This window comes from Amblyomma maculatum, chromosome 1 (assembly GCF_055883805.1).
Source record: "Amblyomma maculatum isolate TAMU_Amacu chromosome 1, ASM5588380v1, whole genome shotgun sequence".
Lineage (NCBI taxonomy): Eukaryota > Metazoa > Arthropoda > Arachnida > Ixodida > Ixodidae > Amblyomma > Amblyomma maculatum.
Window position 1 is genome coordinate 343,516,355 of NC_139344.1, and position 21,803 is coordinate 343,538,157.

General features: G+C 48.7%; 2 protein-coding genes across 2 annotated transcripts; both read right to left on the minus strand.

Moving 5' to 3' along the window:
• Positions 1-1,206: 1,206 nt before the first annotated feature.
• LOC146207633 (uncharacterized) lies at positions 1,207-12,230 on the minus strand. Its single transcript, XM_084577067.1, has 3 exons — positions 12,090-12,230; positions 2,781-3,038; positions 1,207-1,749 (listed from the first exon to the last, which is right to left on the minus strand). Exons 1-3 carry the CDS (start codon positions 12,228-12,230, stop codon positions 1,207-1,209), a joined length of 942 nt encoding a protein of 313 aa, XP_084433193.1.
• Positions 12,231-16,240: 4,010 nt separating this feature from the next.
• Positions 16,241-20,740, minus strand: LOC146207634 (uncharacterized). The gene is made up of 4 exons (XM_084577078.1): positions 20,702-20,740; positions 18,812-18,886; positions 17,451-17,903; positions 16,241-17,150 (listed from the first exon to the last, which is right to left on the minus strand). The coding sequence occupies exons 1-4, from the start codon at positions 20,738-20,740 to the stop codon at positions 16,443-16,445; spliced, it is 1,275 nt and encodes a 424-aa protein (XP_084433204.1). The 3' UTR covers positions 16,241-16,442.
• Between the last annotated feature and the right edge of the window lie 1,063 nt (positions 20,741-21,803).

The window sequence follows — 21,803 nt, forward strand, 5'->3', positions numbered from 1 at the left end:
ACCGGCGGCTGCGTTTCGATTGAGGCGAAATGGAGAGGCGTCCGTGTGCTGTGCGATGTCAGTGCACGTTAAAGATCCCCAGGTGGTCGAAATTACTCCGAAGCCTTCCACTACGGCACCTCTTTCTCTCTTTGCACTTGCACTTCCGCCTTTCTCCCATCCCTTACGGCGCGGTTGAGGTGTTCACAGAAAAAGTGTGACAGTAGATACTGCGCCTTTCCTTTCCTGTGAACATTTTTTTTTTTTTTTTTAAAGACGCATGCGACGAGCGCGTTCTTGCTCAACGTGCGCTTCGTGCCCCGGACATAAATAGTGTTTCGAAGCGATTGGTAATTATATCTTCACCATTGTAATAAACCTCCAAGCCACGTTTGAGCCCCAAGTTTTATACTGCACAACGCCCGTAGTCCGTTCGTCCTCAACAGGCTCGGCTTGACGACTCTCTCAAGCACCCGTTGTAAGTTAGCCGACTACGCAACATGTCTTCGTGTGCATGCGTCCTCTGCTGCATAGCTTTTAAAACGCTTGTAAATACAGAACTTTCCCAACAAATATAAAACCTTGTCACAATAAGTTTTAGGAATCACCGATACCACTAACATGCGTTGCAGCCGAAGTACACTTTCTGTGTAGTTGGTCTTTAAGAGTTTGAAGAAGCTGTGTGGTGGCTATCTGCTCGTTTTCAGAGGTACGTCTGAGGTTTTTAGGTGTCTTGTATATGCTATGTTTTCAGGTTGCCTTGTGTGTGCTAATGGGCACGTCCGAGCATATGCCGCGCTCTGTGGTCGCGCTCTTATTCGGCGCATCTGAGTTCTTCAACTGCGTTGGCCCATTCGGCCGAGGAATAAAGGTTTTCAGCCGGTGAAAAGACGTTCGTGGTGTACAACAGACGCCAGGACAGCGCTCCGTGTGCACCTGCTGCGCTAACAAACTAACAAATGAGAAATCAGAATCCTGAGAATGTTTTATCTTGACAACAAGTATGTTTATTTTGTAAAGGCAGCGGAAAGAAATACCGCAGCACATCCGACCCTACACCGCAGGACGCAGCACTGCAAAAGCGGGCCCTCCCAGAAACACTGAACCCGCTCGCAAGCGCACCACAAAACACCAACACCTGTACAGGAAGGGACAAAAACACATCGACGACAGGACGAAGTCTTTCACGCACGCGTATTGAGTCGCGCACATATCCTGGTGCCTTGTTTACCACCAGCCAGCACCGCCGCCACCGTACTTTCCGTATCCTCCGGCACCGCGGTAGGCACCGCCTCCACCGATCAGTCCCCCAGCTCCGCGGCCATATCCGCCAAGGCTGTAGCCACCGGCACCTCCGATGCCGTAAGTGCCACCGTATCCACCAACACCACCTCCGTACACGCCGCCGCCGTAGCCGTATCCGCCGCTGCCGTATCCGCCGCGAGCCCTGTATCCACCGGCTCCAGAAGCAGTGTACTGTGCCGAGAGCGCGGCGGCGGACGGCTGGGAGGAACGGAAGGCCACGTCGGCGGGGCTTTCACTGGCGGTGCCAGGCTCGTTGGTGTCGACGCTGGCGCGGAAGCCACCCGCGTCGGCGGCGTACTTGACCCTCCTCTGTCCGCCCTCAGCCGTGCTGATGGTGTAGACTCCTTGAACGCTGCCGCTGCCGTCGGCGACCTCCTGGCGAGAACTGGAACCGTCAGGGCCTTGTGCAACGTAACCGAAGTTGTATGGCTTGGGTCTCGTGTCTTCGTAAGCCGCTCTGTAACCCTGTGGAAAGCGTGGAAGAAACGATTTACCGAGGGGCTGCTTCTTAATGGCGCCCAAATTCCATAACTTTATTTCTTAGACCAGTAAGATGACCTTTTCTAATTAAGATTCTTTCACTTTATGACAGTTATAGGTCGACTAGTACCGCCAAATAATGATATTAATTGTTAACTATTGTACATGCATGCGTTATATGATCCCATTGCGGGAAGTATTCAGAGCCTAAAGCAGCTGATTCCGCCCTAACTTTCCAGGTCTGTGGGAACCAACCCAGGACAATCTTGTTCGGGAACTTTTGTTTCTTTAAAACTTCTTTTCGCAATCTGCCGAGGGCAAGGCGGTGTGCTGGTAGCTTTAGCTGTACCGGGGAATATTTTGAGGCGTAAACGATGCGAATATAGTCGTCATATGTCTTAACTGAAAACGTTTGTACTCGTCTTCCGGCATTCGAGTATGTGTGTCATTGAGGATGTGGAAACTCCCTCGAGAGTGACCTGCTGTTGATGCCACATGAATATTATGGTTAGAACATCACGTTCATGAGGACTACATATGTATGTGTGTGTCATCTTGGTGGATCTTGAGTGAATGTAATCCTTCCTTCACGGGCAGTTGTCCGCACTGTGCGGAGAATTCTTCGGACATCTATCATATGGTGTAGTGTGGCCCATCCAACCCTGCTATTCCTCCTCACCCCAACTCCACTCGGGAGGACTGCGAAGCGACCTTGATCGGCTGCTATGACCTGTAGGCCTAAAAGGCCTTGGTAGAGCGCGCTCAGGCAGTGGCCGACGCCACTGGGGTCTCGCACTAGGGATCCCACCTATTATTTGTAAGGGCCGGATCTTCAAGATCTGGCTCATGCGTACCTCCACCTCTTTTGAAGCAATAAACGTTTTTCACCACCGTACCACCTCACGTATGAATGTGTCTCAAAGCTCTCTCTAAAGGAACGCATACTGTCACAGTGAGCATTGACGCTACGACTCCACCGGCTGCGTGAAACCATCCCAATTGGCTTTTGCTCGGACACTTACGCCGCCGCCGCCGTAGTATCCGCTGCCTCCACCTCCGTAGTATCCTCCTCCGAGTCCACCTCCATACGAACCACCGTAGCCTCCCCTGAAGCCGCCACCATGGTGTACGCCGAGACCCCCTCCGAGACCTCCTCCGTAGGCGCCTCCCCCAAGTCCAACGCCGCCGAGTCCGCCGAAACCACCGCCACCGAAGCCACCCCCAATGTTGCCAGCGTCAGCCAGGACGGCGAGGCAGAGGGCAGAGAATGTGACCTGTTAGTGATAACACCCAGTTGTGGTCTCATCAGTAGAACATGGTCAGTACAGGGGAAGAAAAAAGTACTGAAGTTTTTAAAAGCAACATGAAAGAAGCGTTAACGTAAAAATGGTCGATATAAAACAATATAATCTGCTATAGGTAGTAAGAGTAACTAAACTAAAAAGGGAACTTTAGAGTTTATGTAGGTGACATGTTTTATAGCTATTTTTCTTTTGCGCTATGAACAGCATTAACTGGGCTTCAGTGGACCATTTAGTATTTGGAAAGTGCACTGGAATTGGAATTAATCATAGGCAGTGCTCATGTATTCGGAGCTGATTTCTTCTAAGAGTACAAAACTTTCTCAGCCTGGTTATTTGCACTATGTCATTTGCACATCTGAAGGATTGATATTAATTAAAAGGAGCGCTACTGAAAACAACGAAAATTATGGAGGACACAAGCTCTGCCATTAAGGGTATGACGCGATAGCGCTAAGCTACTAATTAAGCTACTACGTCATGCAGCGTACAGGTGATCACCGACATATAAAGTCCCGCTTTATCAAGACTCAAGGGTGCTGGCTCAGCATCCAAGAGCACTGCAAGGTTGATTCTAATTCCACCTTCCCGCCTCAAATGAGCAACCTGAATTGACACCTCCTCCAAGCTTTCTTATATCATGTGGTCTCTTTAGTCAAATCAGTGCTCCGCCATTTCAGCATGCCAGTTAGCTACCACCTGTCAGCACCCGGGAGTTCTCGCTCACAACGCCAATACTAACGTTGGTTTTTCTGCGTAAAGCGTCCTTAAAAGCTATAGATTTGAAACTGCTACTACAATCAAATACGTATCTCAAGAGTACCCTCTTTAACATGCTGCCTGTTTCTGCGCATTATCTATCCATCAAGGGCACGTTGCATGTATAGAGTCCAGCATCTGATGCTCCCAGACACGAGGCTGTCTGCAGGCACGAATTCTCCTTTGAGCTAGTCTGCGTCTAATCTCGTCTTCTTTTTTCAACGAGATCCATACATCTATAACTTCGTAGTCAGTCCACCATATCTTACTTTTAGAAAGTTTCTAATCGTTGAAGAATTGTGCCCTTCTGTTATTACTCGACACCCCTATCGCTTCAACATTCCTTATTTTAATCTCTCGGCAACTCTATGCAATCTTTTGAAGACTTAAAACAGCCGCACGCTAAGACGAACAGCTCGGCGGCATTTCTACACCCACAGACGCAGGCCCGGCTCTCAAGAGCTCTCGGTAGTCCAGGGTTTGTCCGAGGCTCAGAAGAGCGGGCTGCCTTGCGAGTCTAAGAAGGGACGAGCCCGCCGTCCACTCACCTTCCACATGGCTGCTGCTCGTCGCTGCGATGGTAAGATCGAATGTGTCCCATCTGCCACTCGACGGCCCTTTTATACGGTCGGCGCCGATGCAACCGGCCACTGGCCGGAATGCATGCCAAAGCGGGGACGATCCAGATGCAGTGATCACTTTTTTTTTCCCTCTTGTGATTGCCTTTCATTTCCGGCCTGTCTCGCTCCGCTGTCGCCCCACTGTCTCATCCAAGTAATGGGACCAGTCGGCAAGGGCGAATCCTGTCAAGACAGACGCCCCGCCCGCCTGCTGTCCCGGAATCGCTCATCGAACACACTTCACTGGTCATCGATACTTTCAACGCCGCTTTCGACAGGGAAGGGTCGCACGAAGACGTCAGCGTAGCACTTGCTTCCTCGGCGCGTAGGTGGTCCCAGTGCAGAACGTGGTCTGTTCACCTGGGACTTTGCAAGTTGTGCCGTATCGTGGAGACGCTCACTGGTTGAAGCCTACTGCATCATTGTGATGATGTCGGATTACAAGCGTTACCATCTTATCTCATCTACTGCCGGCAACTGCATCATGCGGATGGCCACTTATACCTTGCGAGAATTCTTTGTGAGGTGTATTCGTATCCCCTGTGAGACCCGTTGGAGACCGCAGCACACTGTTCGTGCAGTTGTGAGTCCCAGATGGCAAGGGCCCTGGTATTGATTCGAAGATCGAACAGCCTATCACCATCTGAGCATTATAAGTATTGAACAATTAGAGAAGCGGGGTTTTGAATTTCGGCGGCCATCTTTGTTCGCCTGAAATCACTACACATTCGTATAGACGCTACAGAGCGTCAGAGTTAGTTTGCCTGTTCGTTATTGTAGTATGAAAATTTTATTTGGATATCAACTTTCGCAACAGTGCATTTCCAGTTTTCAGAAGATATCATTAATTACTTGCGAAACGACTGAACGATTGGCATTTACCAATTCTTGCATCTTACTATGCATTCAATGGAGTTCGATGGGGTGCTTTCCGGGAATTTGGAATACTGTGGTCCATTTTCCCTGTGCCCATGTGCATGCTTGTAAGTTCTACCAGTAAGCTATACCCACTAATCGAAATTCAACTTCATTGATAAACTGTGCGTTTGTCAGATAAAGTGTATGTGACGCATTTTCTGTATTTTGGTAGCATTTATCCCACTGGAAAATGGGGCTTATGTGAGCACTGTTTGCGTAGCACGTCATCGCTTTGAAGGCACTTATTTCCCCACGTTACTATTTCTTATAAAACGTTATTTCCCTTTCAAAATGGTTGTCAACTCTGTGGAGACTTCCACATAGGATTTCTACGCTGCAAAAAGTGCTCCTTTGTTAAAGCTTTTTCCTTACTTAAACAAAATTTACTCTACCATCTCAACTGTGCAGTGACATCCACACATAATTTCTACGCTACATAAAACAGTCCTTTGTTAAATCTTTTTTTTTTTTCTTTTGCGAAAACAAGAACTAACCTTTAGATGAAATTAAAAGCTGTATAATTTTACTTTCTCTTGCCCACTCAATTCTGTCAAGGATTAGACAAGATTACTTTGACTGCTGTTGCAATTAGCCAGCGCAATCCTACAGGCATAATCCATTGTCATACACTGGTACATTTTTTAAAACTATGCATCCAATATAATTAATTTAGGCAATCTCTCTATTATTAAATTCATGACTACATCTCTCTCTTTTGTTCTTTAAATTTAAGTTATCTGTTAGCTTGTTTGCCAAAATGTAGGCAGCGAAGACAGATACAGCAGCTCGACCTTTTGGAAGAAAACACAAATTCCAAGTCTGCTTCCATGCTTACCTTAGAAGGGGAGCTCTTGCTTAAAAACATATTGGTAGTTCAGTGTTTAGGAACAAAATTCAAGCTCAAAAGATACGAGTTGTCACACTTTATCATGGTGGCGACCTTTTTTTTTTAAATTGTTCATTAACGTATATTTGGCTTTTAAGCTGCAATTAGCAGCATCACGTTCATTTCCTTTCAGTCCTTTATATGTGCTCAAGCGAATGCCTAAGGTATCTTAGAAATTAGATTGTAAATTATTAAGCTTTAAGTCTGATTGGTTGCACTGTATGGCAGGAGTTGGCGCGGATTCATTTCCCGGCGTGAAGCTTGCACGCGCGAGTGATTCCCAGTGTGCGCTTCCTTTCATTAGGTGACCACAGTGCGCAGCAGGCGTATTGTGCAAGCTTGCGCCTCGCATAATCAAAGGTTACAATAAAGAGCTCTATTACGCATTTATTAGGGCGTTCAGCGTTCCGCTCACGACGGCAAGCAGGGCGAAAGCTGGGCGCGTGACCTGTCTTCGGCGTGTCCGAATAACGCGAAAGCGGAGGACCATCGAACCGTTTTCTTGCGTGGCGACTGCTGTCGCGCTGTCGCGCGATCGTGTCGTCGTCGACGGTTCGCCCCCCTTGGGTCGCCTAGAAACGCGACAGCCTCGCCAAGGTATCGAGAGATGAGCGACGTTGCTTTCGCTTCTGCCGGTGACCGGCGCATTTGAACAGGGACTGGGACGTGCCTATTTACATTTGGAGAGGAGGCTTTCACACGGGCCTCCACGAGTCCGGTCATCTTCGCGGAGTGAGCTGCATGCGTTCACATGCACGTGCTCATGAATAAACACGATGACGTCACGTACAGCTCGATGTCATCACTATATTCTTGGCGAGAAGGCCGGCATATCTTGTTTCTTATACATTTGTCGAAACATGTAAACAATGTTACATAAGCGCAGGGTGGTTAGGCACGCAAAAATTTTCGAAGTCTTCCGCCGCAGTATTAGCAAGCAGAAAAAGACGCCCTTAATTTAGCCCCGAACCGGACTCTAACTAGAGGTGGTGTAAACGGAACGCATCTTTGTTTTTCAGTTCCATGAGCACAACAAAGACATCGCAACGTCCCGGAGCGCTGTCTTCTAAAGGACTCTCGCACTGTGTGTTGTAAATTATCCTCTTCGTCATCAATCATACGTTATACGCCGAGAAAGTTTGCTAAAGCCAGGGAAGAGCAGGCGATTGACAGGCCATGTCAAATTACTTGAAGGACGAAAAAACTGGCAAAGGTTTAGCCATGGCTAAACAGAGTGAGACAAAGGCCAACAGTTAGTGTAGTGAAATATACTTGACATAAGCTATTCAGCGATGTATATAACTTGATGTTATAGCGCAAAGTTCATCTCGAATCACGATTGACCTATTACAGGTTATTAAGACTTGCAACTGCTTTCCTGGGAGCGGTCAGGGAGACCGTGCAGTTTGCCCAGCTCCCAGGGCACAGGCAGTCGAAGGCGGGACCAAGTTCGGCATACTGAACTATTGGCCAGTACCTGAATGCGGATACCACCACCTATTTTGCATGACAGCTGTGTAGCTACGATTTACACAGACACATATTAAGGGGCATAGGCTGAATCCCCCCAAAAAATAAAAAAGAGGGGGCGGGGGGGGGGAGGGGGGAGGCGAGGAGATGAAGGAGAAGGAGGAATGACAGGGCGACCATAACAGTTAGGTTTACCCGTGGTATATTTCGATTGTTTCAAGGACTTATTGAACTCCAATACGGGACTTCAGACACACGGCAGTGCTCTGAAGGATGAAAGTGGACAGAGAAGTGAGTGCGTGCGTGGTAGATTAAGCTTTCGGAGGGCGGATGTGAGATGGGGAGTTGTGTGGGCAGCCCCCTTGCTGTAGGGTGTATGGATGGGGACGCAGGTGTTTGGAGGACCTACTGAAGGGCAGTTGGGTTCCCAACTGCGCCACTGATTTCTATTTCACCATCGTTTTATAGCGCAGCGTTCTGGCGCCCGTTTTTGCGTTTCGCGCCGTCGTCGCCGTCGGCGTTGTTCCTCGTAACCAGCTTCGCCGCTGAGGCAGCGCGGTGCTCCCTTTCGCCGCTGCGAAAGCCACTCCACCGCTATCGACAACCTGCACCAATGAACAGATAGATGCGTCCGGCAATGGCATTGGGCATGGTATGATGGCACCGCAGCGAACATGACGTGCAATCCTGTCGTCTTCATAATCCAGGTGAGAAAGCATTCTAAGTTCTTTGTCTACAGATCCTACAGCTTCAATAGATTGACTGCGGTCAAACCTTGACAAAGTTGTTCAGCATCGTCTATCGAAGTATATACCCTCAAGGATAAAGTCCGTACGAAAGTCAAACCATTGGATTATAACAACAACCAAAAATAATAATACCCCTAAAATGGAACAAACAAGTAACATACGTTGCTAATAAAGCCCTGAGAGCTCTTTACTCCCTATAACACTCGCTTAGGTCCGCATCAGTCGACACCAGATGCCTAGCATACACGGCACTTATTCGCTCTGTACACGAATATGAAATAATATGTTAAGAGTACACAGTGCATAGAAAAATTAAGGAACGTACAAAGAAAAGCGATCAAAATTATTTTTAACGAATACCACCGTCATGACTCCCCTACAGAATTATTAGGAGAAGCCGACCTTCCTACTATTCAAAACCGAACCAGACTAATTCGCCTTAAGTTTCTTATTCTTCTCCTTAGTCACAGCATGAAAACTGATACCATTAAGCCCTTAGTACCGTCACTAACAAAACAGAGTAAATACTTAACTGAATACAGATTTCACAACGACACATCCAGCTGCTCATTTTTTCCACAAGCAATCCATGAGTGGACCATTTGCCTAGCGATGCTATCAACTATCTACAAATCAGTTGAGGCTTTCATCGCCAGCATATCAAACAAAGCTCTGTAGTGCTCTGTAGCAATGACATCCCGACTGATGCTGATTCAATAAGCTGTTTTTTGCTTTGTGCCTTGATGTTTTGTTACTTTTAAGGTTCGTTAACAGTTGCCGTCTCTTTTATGGGTGGGTGCACGTGTACGTGTCCTACATCTTGGAACATACCAATTACTCCCGATTGTTTTCCACTTGTATACCGGACACAATATGCATATATGCTGTATTGGCTGATTATGGGCGCGCTTACTTGAACTGTGTTTCAATGTATATTGCGCCCCTTTTCTGCAAAGGCCTCAAATGTGAGGCCAGCAGTATGCCAAAATAATTAAATAAATAGGTGTAAAAAACTTGAGGATCACAACAAAATTGTTTACCGATCCCTGAACAATTTACCTGAAAAGAATATATGCAGTGACGACTCTGGAGAAGACATGACATTGTTTTTATTAATTTCGTGCCCACATCTACTCCCACCGACAATTAAAGCCATCGATTTCTGCGTAGGCTACTGCAGCATGAGAAGGAACCGGGCTGCGCCTAGCCGCGTCTTTTCGCGCGGTATAGTGCACAGCACCACGTGTCTGTGACCAAAGACAACGCGGTCTAACGTTACAAATGAAGACTTAACGATTGTGCAGGTTTTAGAAAAAGAAAGGTATTCTTATTGTCGTCCCACACTTACCCGCGAATATGAATTAGGAATGCGCATGTTAGGGTCTCGAACGGTGTGCAGTAGTAGTTAGTAAAGAGGTGAAGAAGAGCCGACGGCTGTCAGCTCCGGTCTCTATCTAGGCGAAAACGATGTGAAGGCATGGGATGCCCAAGCGTTTCAACCCTCGCAGGTTTCTTTCGTCTAGTAAAGTTTCGTTACCGTAAGTTTTGACGTAGTACTGTAAATAGTAAGATCACTCAAGCAGTAAGGTCTCTCCGATATGCTATTTAATTCTTCCGACGCCCCCCCCCCCCCCCCCCCCCCCCCGCTTTCCACATTCAGCGCGACAGCGTTAAACACTTTGTTCCGTGGAAAACCCGTTGTCGACGTTGTGATTGATTGATTGATTGATTTATCCCTCTGGCAGGGGGCAGTCGGTAGTGAAATGGCTAGGTAATGATTGGTTGGATCATTGTGTGACGTCACGAGAACAAGTGACGTGACAGAAGATGCTAGCTTGGGCTTGCCCGTAAGATCTGAAAGGGAGATGAGAATTGAGCCGGCCAGGTCCCCTAGGCAATGGAGTAAGACCCAATACACCGATGTAACGCATTCCCATCCGTGCGGCTTCGTTAAAGCGGGGATTAATGGGTATCTATGTCGGGTCGTCTTGCAAATAATGGGGTATCTTAGGATTGCATACTAACGAGTGTGTGTGGGTTATTTAGGAACAACTTAAGGGATTAGCGATTAAGCACATTGCGAAGTACGCGTACCCAAACGAGGATCCGCAGGAGGAGCCGAACTGGAGCCATTAACGTGCGCTATTCAGACTACGCAAACGCACACTTAAATACGGAACTTATAGGTCACCCCCTGAATTTCTTTTGTAATTCCGAATAGAGACACATCATCTGTTATTTTGTGGAATGCACATTCCATCGGGCTTATGCACTCGTCTGGCGCCCACATTGACATCTTAGTTACTTTGTTTACTTGTCAGTTATGTACCCTTGCAAAAAACCGTCAATTTATACGCACGACTAGCCGTATGAACGTGTCCGTCAGGGTCTTGCCTTTCCTTCGCATTCATCGCCGCATTCGCGGCTTCAACCGGCGCGTTTCACTTACGCCGCATCGAGACCGACGTTCTCATTTTCATGCTCTCACTACCTCAAGAAGCTCTCTTGCCGCACGGGCAGGCCTGTGGGGAAGGGTAGGCGCTGACCCGTTTCTTCTCTGCCCGTGAGAACGGTCAGCGTCCGGAAGGATACCACGAAGCAAGCTGCTCCGCCGGCGTCAGGCGTGATTTTTTCGATACGCAGGCGGTTGTAATCGCGCCGTTTACATTTCCTGAGGCGCATTCGTGACATTCGAAGTAAAATAAGCGCTGATGTGCTTCCCACAACTCCGATGCATTGCCCTCGCGGAATAGTACGAGCAACAATTTGCCAGGCGAGGTGTATAGATTTTTTAGTACCAATTTTCTAAAGCCTAAAGGCGTAGTTTTTGTTTTTACATTTTTTTGTCACATATAAAGCAGTTCATTGTACTGCATTAAATCATCATAGAGAAATATTGCTTTGGATTTCTCTCTTCGGTAAATAGTGTACAGTCAATACAAAGTCGAAAAAGATTGAGCTTTTTTTCACTTGAATCAGCTTTCCTATTAACTGCGTTCGATTTATTTGAATATATTAAAGGCATCCTTTCATAAACTTACGTGGTGATAAAATGGCCTTTAACGCAGCAATTCTTGCCTTTTTGGTGGTATTTGTGCTCATAATGCAGCCTGCAGGCTTCAGAATTACATTTTAGTTATGGCCACTGTTCTCCACGGTACAAAATGTTCTCTTCTATTAAACGTTTCACGCAGAAATTTCTCACAACTCCACTGGGTACGGAATGGTTCATTTTTATTTTATGCTTCCCTATGGACAGGCTCGTACTATATTTCCTACTTGGAGCACTAACAAGCTGTTGGCTATGGTTTGAGTGCGTGGGTTTATATTTCGTGTGATGTGTACAGAAGGAAGAATAATACACTTTAACATGTGAAATCTCCAGAAATCGCGCAAGTGGGAAGCACATGACAAAACTTCCAATTTTTAATGCACGTGAGAGCTGTTTTGAGGGGCTTCGTTGTTTCACACGCTCCAGATATATTTAGAAGTCAGCCCCCCCCCCCCCCCCCTCCCCCCCCCTTCCTAAAAGAAATCGGAACCACAAGCTGGCGACATCACTAAAATAGAAGATGACGTTGGTGAGCTTAACCTGGTCATCCCACTTATTGTAAGCACCCACACGCTCGTATGAAGTCAGCCAGTCCTCGACGTTGGTGTCGTTCCTGCCGGTGAATATGGGTGGGTCGCGCTGCCGCACTAGTCCCGAGCAGATGATAGCGCTGGGAACAAGCGGGCCAGACTGGGTCATGGCGTCTGTCATGATGGTAGAGCCTGGCAAGCTGCGACTGCGGAACTCCAGGTCCGGCTTGCACGATAAAGTCCGAGCTAAGTCCAGACTTAAATGGTGTCTTTAGAAAGACCAAGCTTATTTAAGACGGCTCGTGTTCCGAACGTCGAACGCTTCGGGTTCATGTTCACCAGAGTGGCTTCCCAGAACGGCCCCAGCAAACACTTGGGGCATTTTTCCTCATAACACAATCTTAAGCCGCAAAAAGCAATGGCAGGGATTTTACACAACGCAAAATTGACGGAATGTGTGCATCTTACAGCAGGGACAGTGCCAGCGCATCCCTGTATTTCCCTAATTTCTCTACTTAGACACCTGGCGTCCTTGTGTCTTAACCAAGACAGCACTAGAGTCGTAATCATACAAGAGACTTATTCAAGTCAGGACTGAAGCCCAGTCTTGACTCCAGTCTTAAGCGTCCATGCTAGTGGCCTATTCTTTAGACTCCAGTTAAGTCTGGACTTAGCTAAGACAGTCTTAAGATTGTTTTGTGCAAGCGGGCCCAGGTTGGGTATGGCGACACCTCCACCAAGTGTATCGAAGCGGTTCAGATGGGTTGCGCAGCAATATATTTGTATATTCGTAGCAGCTACGAAGGCCAGCGTTCACAACGACAGCCCGAGCTTCGTCCGCTTTATCGTCTACACTTGTTGTTGTTGTTGTTGTTGTCCAAATAACTCATGGCACATACCCACAGAGGGGGATTGGCCAAGAATTGGGTAGCAAAGAAAATGTTTGAAGTATACTTGCATAAAAAAAAAGTGATTTGAGGGGTAGAGGAAAGGAAACAAAACGGGAAATAAGTGAAATATAAACTGAAAAGTGGTAACACACACGGGAGATTGACACTGCAATTGTAGAACAAGTGATGTTTAAATATTTAGCAAGGCAAACGATTTGATTCCAGTAAAAAATTTTGCATGGCGGTGAAAACAGACCTGTGACTGTGCCCAAGGATGGTGGCGCCAAATGATAACAATGTCGGGCTGCTTAAACTGAGGCCAAGCTGTTGCAATGGCCTTTCCATCAACTGTCTTAACGTAGTGAAGCGGCGGCAAAACAATAAAAAGGGATCTAATGATTCTTGTTCACCGCAAAATGCGCAGACTGGAGACAGTGCCAAACCAGACCTGTAAAGATAGAAATTTAAAGGTGGGTGGGATACGGCATCGTAGCCTTGTTAGAGAAATCTCAAGTTGCCGTGAATGTCATAATTTTCTATTCCAAGAATAACTTCTTTATCGTCTTCGGAGCGCGACGTCTCTGTTTTAATCTTCTTTCTCCTTTCCACAGGTCATGCATCTTTCTCACAATGCAAACAATAAACCGCCGGTCTATTCGTCCCTCTGTTTCAATTTAAATTTTAGGCGCTAATGCAGCTTTTATTCTTAGGCTTGCATAGTATCCGAATTCGACCTAACTACTGTTGACAGTAAAGAAGAGGTGTATAAAAGTGTGCAACCGTTGTTTTATGAAACATTCGAAAATGAACAAGTGTTCGTACTTCGGGACAGTCTCCATAGTTTTGTTTTTCTCCTTCAGAGTGCAGAATAAAGAGCATACGTTTCCAGCCATGAGAAATAGATGGTTCATGGCGCAATGCGAGCCAGAAGCACAATTCCCTGAAATGAGCCCCACAGGTACTTTTAAGGTTCACAATTCTCCAGGAACTTGCCGCCATGTTTCCTAAGCCCGCCTACAAAAGGTGCCAACTTCACATAAGCTCTTCTGAAAGCGATGACGATATTTTTATTAGTATTAAATGCTTGAGCTATCGGAGGTAGAGAGGCGTTTTTTTTTTTTTTTTTTTTGGAGGGGGGGGGGGAGTTATCTAGTACGGAGAAGCTGATCTGCTTTGGTCTGAACTCTCCTGCTCATGCCGGCGCCTTTGCTTGATGTATATAAAGCAAACCTGTCCGCCCTTGGTTTTCGATGAAATTGGGAATTCATTAAACGGACTCCGCTGCCGTCGCAATGATCGAACTCGGCTTACGCCGCCCCTTCTCAGTTTCTCCGCCGCGTTTTTTCCTGGTTCTTCTGGTGCCGACTGCTTGCGTTGCGGAAGGTATGTGTGTCTTGACACAAATGCTGAACAACACGGGACAAAAACATTGGTCTTATAGTGTGTCTCATGATTTCTTCGTCTGCAGGCTCAACGTGCAATAGCTCTGAGGTATACGTATTAGCAACCTGGGAGCACTAGCTGCTATCCAGGACCTTTTTTCTTACCCGTGGCAAACGATTTTAGTTTTTCCACTTCTCCCATCGAAAGTGATGCCCCCAGGTTCACTTTGAACAGGCTGCTTCTACGTCACGTGACCGCGAATTGCGTACTGACAAGTCAAACCACTTTCAGCGTTGTAATGGTGCAACAGATTAACGCAGGAATTTTCTGTTACGTCTTCCTACATCGATTGCTCTGGAAAGTGACGCCTTAAGCTCGTAACTTGCATATAGCTCTCGCTTTAAAGAGCTCAAGAAATGGAGCATGTAAAAGAAATGTCTTTGCAGATCAGGACATGCGTGCACAAAGGCCACCCGATAGGTCGACGATCCATATAGACAAGACCTCCTAATCGAATGAGTGTTCATTGGAAGAGCGTTGCCGTGACTTGCTGGCAGCGTGCAGTTCCGCCTATAGGTCTCTCGTCTATACCTGGACGCCATCGACGTTCATGTAAGCTATGGCACCGTTGGTCATATATACCAACTGGCTGGTATAGAAATGTGGGTGACCCCGCCGGGGTGGCGCAGTGGTTACGGCACTCGACTACTGTTCCCAAGGACGCGAGATTGAATCCCGGCCTCAGCGGCCGCTTTTCGGTGGAGGCGAAAAGCAAGGCGCCCATGTGCTGTGCGATGTCAATCACGTTAAAGAACTCCAGGTGGGCGAAATTTCCAGAGTCCTCCGCCACGGCGTCCCTCATAGCCTGAGTCGCTTTGGGCCTTTAAACCCCACAAACCAAACCAAACCAGAAATGTGAGTGCCTCACGCTCTTCGCAGCTACCAGCGAGTGGTCCGTGCCGATCGTCGTTCCTTACGCGGCAGCCCCAAGTTTGGCGTTGCTGTCGCTCACGCGTTTTGCCTTCTGCTGCCGTTCTAGAATTGTATCTACGCACCGAGATTACTCCGTGCCTTTGGCGCCGCGGATTCTGTTCAGAGACTGATCCAGGATCGAACTTGCACCAATCTTTCTTGAACTTGTGTCCTGACCGTCAGAGCAAAACACCCAGTCATAGCAACCAGCTTCGCATACATAGTCAGGGTACAACTTATGATGCGTGCTGCGTATAACCATTAATTATACGATATATTGGTGTTTAGTTTCTAAGTTGATCAGGACGACTCGGGAAGTATTATAGACACAATTTGGGTGATTTGCTTTCCCAGTGCATTTACTTGAGCATAAAGCCTTGCTGTAAAGCGCAAGGCAGCCCAAGTAGTTTTTGTCGTCAGGACAAGAAGAGAGAACAGAAAATACGGAATGGTTTTCGACAAGACGTGGACACCTGTTTGATACCCGTACCCGTCACCATATAATATACAGTAAATATTTTGTAGAGAAAAAGACGCTGGGGTTGCAAGTAGAAGGTATGTGCAGCATTGGGAAATGGGGCCATGGGACCTAAGAGATCGGAAGTATGTCTTCAAAGAAAAAGTGAAACATATAGCTTGGCAGGCTAGACAAAATAAACTTCATCTGCAAAGGACATCGATTCTGTGTTTTGTGTGTTTGCACACGTACTGCCAAAGGCCTTTTGTTTTCTAATCCGGTCCTATACCTCAGGAAAATTCGGAAAAGTATACCGCAAACTAAGCTTTATTAGACTTTCATGTCTGCCTCCTAATTGCTCGTAAGCATTAGCAACGTAGGCTGATAAAGTTCAGGGTGTGGTTCTTGAGAATGCTTTAATGTAGGAAACAATGAAATATAGAGACATTGCTTTTTGTCAACAAATAACGTTTATTTTTACTAGACGCAGCGAAACAGGAGGACCACACCACATGTATCCATTCACCGCAAGTTGAGGCGCTCCGCAAGCGGGGCTCTCCGGAAGCTGTGACCCCAGTCGCACGCACACAAAGAAGCACAGGCACGTTTACAGAGGAGGACGGAGACACAACGACAGGACGCAGTTTCTCATACACACACAAGTCCCGCACAGACAACACAACCAGCTTCTTCACCACTGCCAGCCGCCACCGCCGCCGCCACCAGCTCCACCACCGTACTTCCCAAAGCCCCCACCGCCGCGGTAAGCGCCTGCTCCACCCCCGAATCCGCCTGCGCCGCCGTATCCACCAGCTCCTCCAGCTCCACCAAATCCTCCAAGACCGCCTGCTCCTCCAGCGTGGTGGACCTTGAAGGCCTGGACTGTCACGGGCCCAGCACCGCCGCCAAATCCTCCAGCTCCGCCACCAAATCCGCCAGCACCGCGGCCGAAACCTCCGATGCCTCCGCCAAGACCGTGTCCTCCGTATCCACCGCCTCCGTAGGCACCACCGGCTCCACCGGCTCCACCATATCCGCCTCCATATCCGCCAGCGCCTCCGTAACCGCCGCGACCCCTGTAGCCGCCGGCTCCAGAACCGGTGTACCTCGCCGCAAGTTCAGCGGGGTTCGGCTGGGTCGACACGAGAGCGACGTCAGCGGGGCTCTCGTTGGCGGTGCCTGGCTCATTGGTCTCGACGGTGGCGCGGAAGCCACCAGCATCGGCGGCATACTTGACCTTTCTCTGGGCGCCCTCGGCTGTGCTGATGGTGTAGACTCCCTGCACGCGGCCGCTACCGTCAGCAGTCTCCTGGCGTGAGCTGGAACCGTCGGGGCCCTGAGCAGCGTAGCCGAAGTTGTACGGCTTCGGGCTGACGTCTTCGTAAGCTGCCCTGTAGCCCTGTATGGAAACAAGCACGAAAGAGGGGCGTGTCAGTTTTCTAATAGGCCAGGTGACGAGCGACACTTGTAGACGGCCTCGATATTTACTTTCCTTTGTGCCAATAATAACAAGTATTTCATGCCGGGCAAGTATAGCTACTTTTCGGTAGGGAAATTGTAGGCACGTAATATTACCACTTTCAAGCGAAAAACGCATACCCTGATTGAGAGAAGAGACATGAAGCTAGTAGTTTCAGAGGGCCTTAGGTTTTGTTTTCCAATACACGCACACCATTTCGTCCCGCTGGACATCACTTACTCCGCCGCCTCCGCCGCCTCCGTAGTATCCACGGCCAGCGCCGCCGCCACCACCTCCGAGGAAGCCGCCACCGACTCCTCCTCCGTGATGACCTCCGCCGAACCCACCGCCGAGTCCGCCTCCAAGTCCACCTCCGAGGCCTCCTCCTACGCCGCCAAGTCCGCCCCTGAAGCCACCACCACCGCCATGATGACCCCCGTGGTGGACTGTGAAGGTGCCTCCTTGTCTTCCGAAGCCGCCACCACCGAGTCCACCGCCGAGACCACCGCCAAGGCCGCCGCCGAGTCCACCACGAAGGCCACCGCCGAAACCGCCGCCACCATGGTGGCCACCTCCGAAGCCGCCGCCACCGTGGTGGCCACCACCGAAGCCACCGCCACCAAATCCACCGACGCCTCCTCCAATGTTACCAGCATTCGCCAAGATGGCGAAGCAGAGGGCGGAGACCGCAACCTGCATGGTAATTAGTCATCGCATCGTTATACTCAACGAAGAATGCTTTCTCATGCCGCATAGGCAGTAAATCCTCTAGCCTCTTTAAATTCATGACATTGAACTTGTGCATTATGATTCATTCACGAAGCTTTGCGGTGCGGACCAAGGTGGAGTGCCGGAAAAACGAGACCAGGAAAAGTTATCGTACCTAACTTTGCTGCGAGGTTCGACAAAGACATTTGTCTTCGGCGTGTGTACCTGAAATGGGCTTGTCTCTACCTCGTACCAGGCCGAACAAGACCGTCCTTTAAGAAACGTTATCGATGGACTCATGCGAAACCACTCTTACATCCCTGCTAGCTTACGGACTCGCATAAATTTGCAGCGGTAAAGCTGTTGAATGATGTGCGTTAAAGCCAGCTTCTAATAAACAATAACAAGCTACTGACTAGGACGCCAATGCCCGATTATAAAAAAGTCATGACTGCGTGAGATGCCGAGTCATCCGTATCAGTTACTTTAAATTGAAAACATTCATTCCTAACTGCAGGAACGGATGCTACAATATGGGTGTCGACTGCGCTACAATGAAGTCATTTTCTCTATCCGGCCCTCTGCGCGTCAGGCTTTTATAGGTGGGACGCAAATTTAGTCGGAGTCAGCTTATGCTGGAGTGCTGCCTACGCTGTCACAATCATGGTCCCAACACGAGGCCAGTCCCCACCACGGCGCCTTCCCAGCTTCCCTTCACCAGTATAACCGGATCACTGCGCGTTCACCGCAATGGCAGGCGAGGGCCCGTCCCTCGAAAAGCATCCGACGTAGTCCTGGGTTCTGCCGGTGGGGGGATGCTTTGAAGCACGGGCTGCCGCCGCCACATCGCGAATCCGTCGGATATCTGACGTGAACAAGCGCCCTGCGCTCACCTTCCACATGGCTCGTACGCTGTTTGCCTCCGCTTGCTTGTAGTACTCGTGCTCGTCCTGCCACTGCTGCTTCCGCTGCGGAGGTGAGATCGGTTGTGTCCAGACCGAGAGCCGACGGTCCCTTTTATACGGGCCGCTCGCCGATGTTCGCTCGCCTGGGCGCCAGTGGTCAGGCGATGCATGCAGAAAGGCGGGGACGATCCAGATGCAGTGATCACTCTCTCTGTTGTGTTTTTCCTCTCATTTCCGGCGGCAGCGGCGTGCCTTGTTCCCCTCCCCCTTGTGCTTTAGGCTGGCCCCCTTCTTCTCCACGGCGTGTCTTCCGCGTAACGGCACCGAGCCTCGCCGGCAAGGGCGCGCGAGTCAGTCAAGAGAGTCTCGCCGCCCCGGACTCGTTCATCAAACACACACTCACTGGTCATCGATGCCTTCAAGGCTGCGGCTTGCCTCCTTTCACCCGCGCCCAAAGGGAAGGCATGGCGATGGTTGCGAGTGGACGCCGGCGTCCAGAGGGGGAAGGAAGGGGAACAGCACTTCCCCCTCCGCATTTCTTTGGCGTGTCTTAACGCTCGCGCTTTTCACTCTCCATATTCCACTCGCGCTCTCGATCGACGACGGCGCGACGATGCTACAGCTCCTGCTAGAGCCCCTTCCTTATGCACTGCCGCTGCTTTGAGGGAGAGCGCAGCGGACGCCACCGCGTTGCGAAACTGTTAATTGTGAGCCACCGCCCGGCTCAGCTCGGAGGCTGAAGATGATGCTCGCGTGCGGAAGACCCGTGCGCGACGAACGTGCGCGGAATCCGAAAACCCGGAGTTCCGAGTGCGGGCGCTTACCGGGACAAAAGGATAAAGAAGCATCCACGTGCTCCGCTCGCGCTCCGTTGCTCGAAATGCATGCATGGCATGCCCACTTGGCAGTGTTTTGCTGGAGTACAAAATGTAGCCTTGGTTGGAATGTCTAGGCGATCATTTTTATTTCCCGACTCGTTAGTCGAACTGCCCTGTCTTCCTCGCTGCGGACAGGTGACGTAACACACGGAGAAGCTGTAAAGCGCAAGGTTTATAACGGTAGGAAGCTCCGGCTCGCCCGCGAAAGTTTTGGGAGCGAGAAGCTCGTAAAAGAGACACGTCCGCTAGCGCTCCTAACTTGCAGTGTGTTTCGAGAGGCACCACGGTACTTGTTCACCTAGAAGAGAGCCGTAAGATGTGCGTTCGAGTTTGTTGTGGCTGTTACATTTGGGAACGGCGCCACCCTCTCCTAAGGTAGTACTGCTGGAGCGGACGAGTTGAATTTTTCTTCTTTCTAGCGACTCTTAATGTCTCTCTCGTGTACATTTTCACGCGTTTAGCTTCCAAAATAGGGCAAATGTTGCAGCCCATTGCCTCAGCGTTGGATGCTTTTGCCAATAAAATCCATCTTAATTGCTGTCTACGAAAGTAAAGCATGCCGGCTTTCATTGGCTTCAGGTTATATAGCTGGTTATATCCAATAATGGAAAGCTACCTCTCTAAGAGGCTCATTACATACACCTAAGGAAAGCTAAGGGAGCTAATTTGATATTAAACAGTGACCTGGAATACAGGTGCAAATACTCATTAGCAGGAATCTAAGCAAACACCTACGGCTACAAATGAAAGGTATACAACTTCCACCGAACCTTTGTAGTTATACAAAAAAAGTAGTCTGGTTCGGCCCCGGGAACATTTGCGGTAGAGAAGGGTTCGGTCCGCGGACCGGGAAGAATTTTCATTGTAGCCCTATTGCTCCCCCATTAAAGAAACAATTCGCCTTGCGGAATTTCCCCAAACTTTAGTTACAAAGCCATCTTTTTAAATTAAATCGTATACTTATTAGCATGCACGAAAACGATTAATTATACGGACTCACTTTCAGTAAGGGAATCAGAATATCTTGGAAGCTCCGCATGTCGTCGGAGAGCGCAGTTTACTTGAGAGGCAAAAGAGGCATAAAAAGTTGCTCCACCCTTTGCTAAATTTCTACGGTTCACAACGAATCTCATTAAGAGCGCTAGAACCAACTATTCATAAGTAGCACGTTTAAGTACCATAGTGCGTACATATTGCAAGAATACATTCAACAGCTACAAGTTCCCCTGCCTTTATCTGAGGATTTTTGAGCGCCTGTCGGCATTAAGAGAAAAGCCGGATGATTAAAGCGGACGAAGCATTCCAACCGACGAAGTTGCTGGTTTCTCCTATAGCATATAGCTGCGAACTTATACAGGCTCTATAGAAGCTGCGCACTTCAGAATTAGTATGATGTCGCTGTCTCAGTAACCTTTCTTTCTAGAAATCTGGGTGGTGCGCATGAGATACGCGCTTAAATATAGCATCTTGTAGAATCCATCGCTTATATGGTTTCTGCTGTACTTCATGATGCTTCATGTGAGTTTATGATGACTTGGGCGCCCCGATGTTCTGTGCTATCTGGTGCGTTTCATTCAGCTTTGTGCTCTAGAAAATTGCAGTCTCTGAAAGGCGCAGAATGCGGCAGAAATCAGATTTAACCCAATATTTATCAAATTTGTTTGGGGTCGAAGAATAGAAAATAACCGGGTTTTACCCAAAAGCGAAAAAAAAAAAAATGCTCTGCGATGAGATGTATGTTGTGTTATATACTGTTCCCGTGTATATCGTGATTTGCGCTCTGATGACGCGTTGCATGAGACTATTTTTATCTGCTAGCATCTGCCCTACTGCAGTGATTTATGACACATAGTGTTGCACGCTACAGTCCATTAACATAGTTACACCAGTTGCTTACGCCACTAAGTATGCCGGGCGTACAAGACTACAGCCCTAAAGAGCTTACGTTATAGCACCCTTCATCCGCTTTTCCAGTTCTTGAAAAACAGACGTGAGTTGTGCTCCAACCTTGTTTTTCACTGGGACTGAGACTTTTCCCCATATGGATGGGACGTGCGTTACGTAACGGCTGCGGGTCACGCGGGCCCCGTCGACCCCGTAAC

Coding starts and splice junctions, on each gene's coding strand:
- LOC146207633 (XM_084577067.1), bottom strand. CDS start 12,230: ATGACAGACGCCATGACCCAGTCTGGCCCGCTTGTTCCCAGCGCTATC. Junction 3,039..12,089: donor GGCTGACTTCATACGAGCGT/GTGGGTGCTTAC, acceptor TATCACTAACAG/GTCACATTCTCTGCCCTCTG. Junction 1,750..2,780: donor ACGGCGGCGGCGGCGTAAGT/GTCCGAGCAAAA, acceptor CGCTTTCCACAG/GGTTACAGAGCGGCTTACGA.
- LOC146207634 (XM_084577078.1), bottom strand. CDS start 20,740: ATGCGGAGCTTCCAAGATATTCTGATTCCCTTACTGAAA. Junction 17,904..18,811: donor GCGTACGAGCCATGTGGAAG/GTGAGCGCAGGG, acceptor ATTACCATGCAG/GTTGCGGTCTCCGCCCTCTG. Junction 17,151..17,450: donor GAGGCGGCGGAGGCGGCGGA/GTAAGTGATGTC, acceptor GTTTCCATACAG/GGCTACAGGGCAGCTTACGA.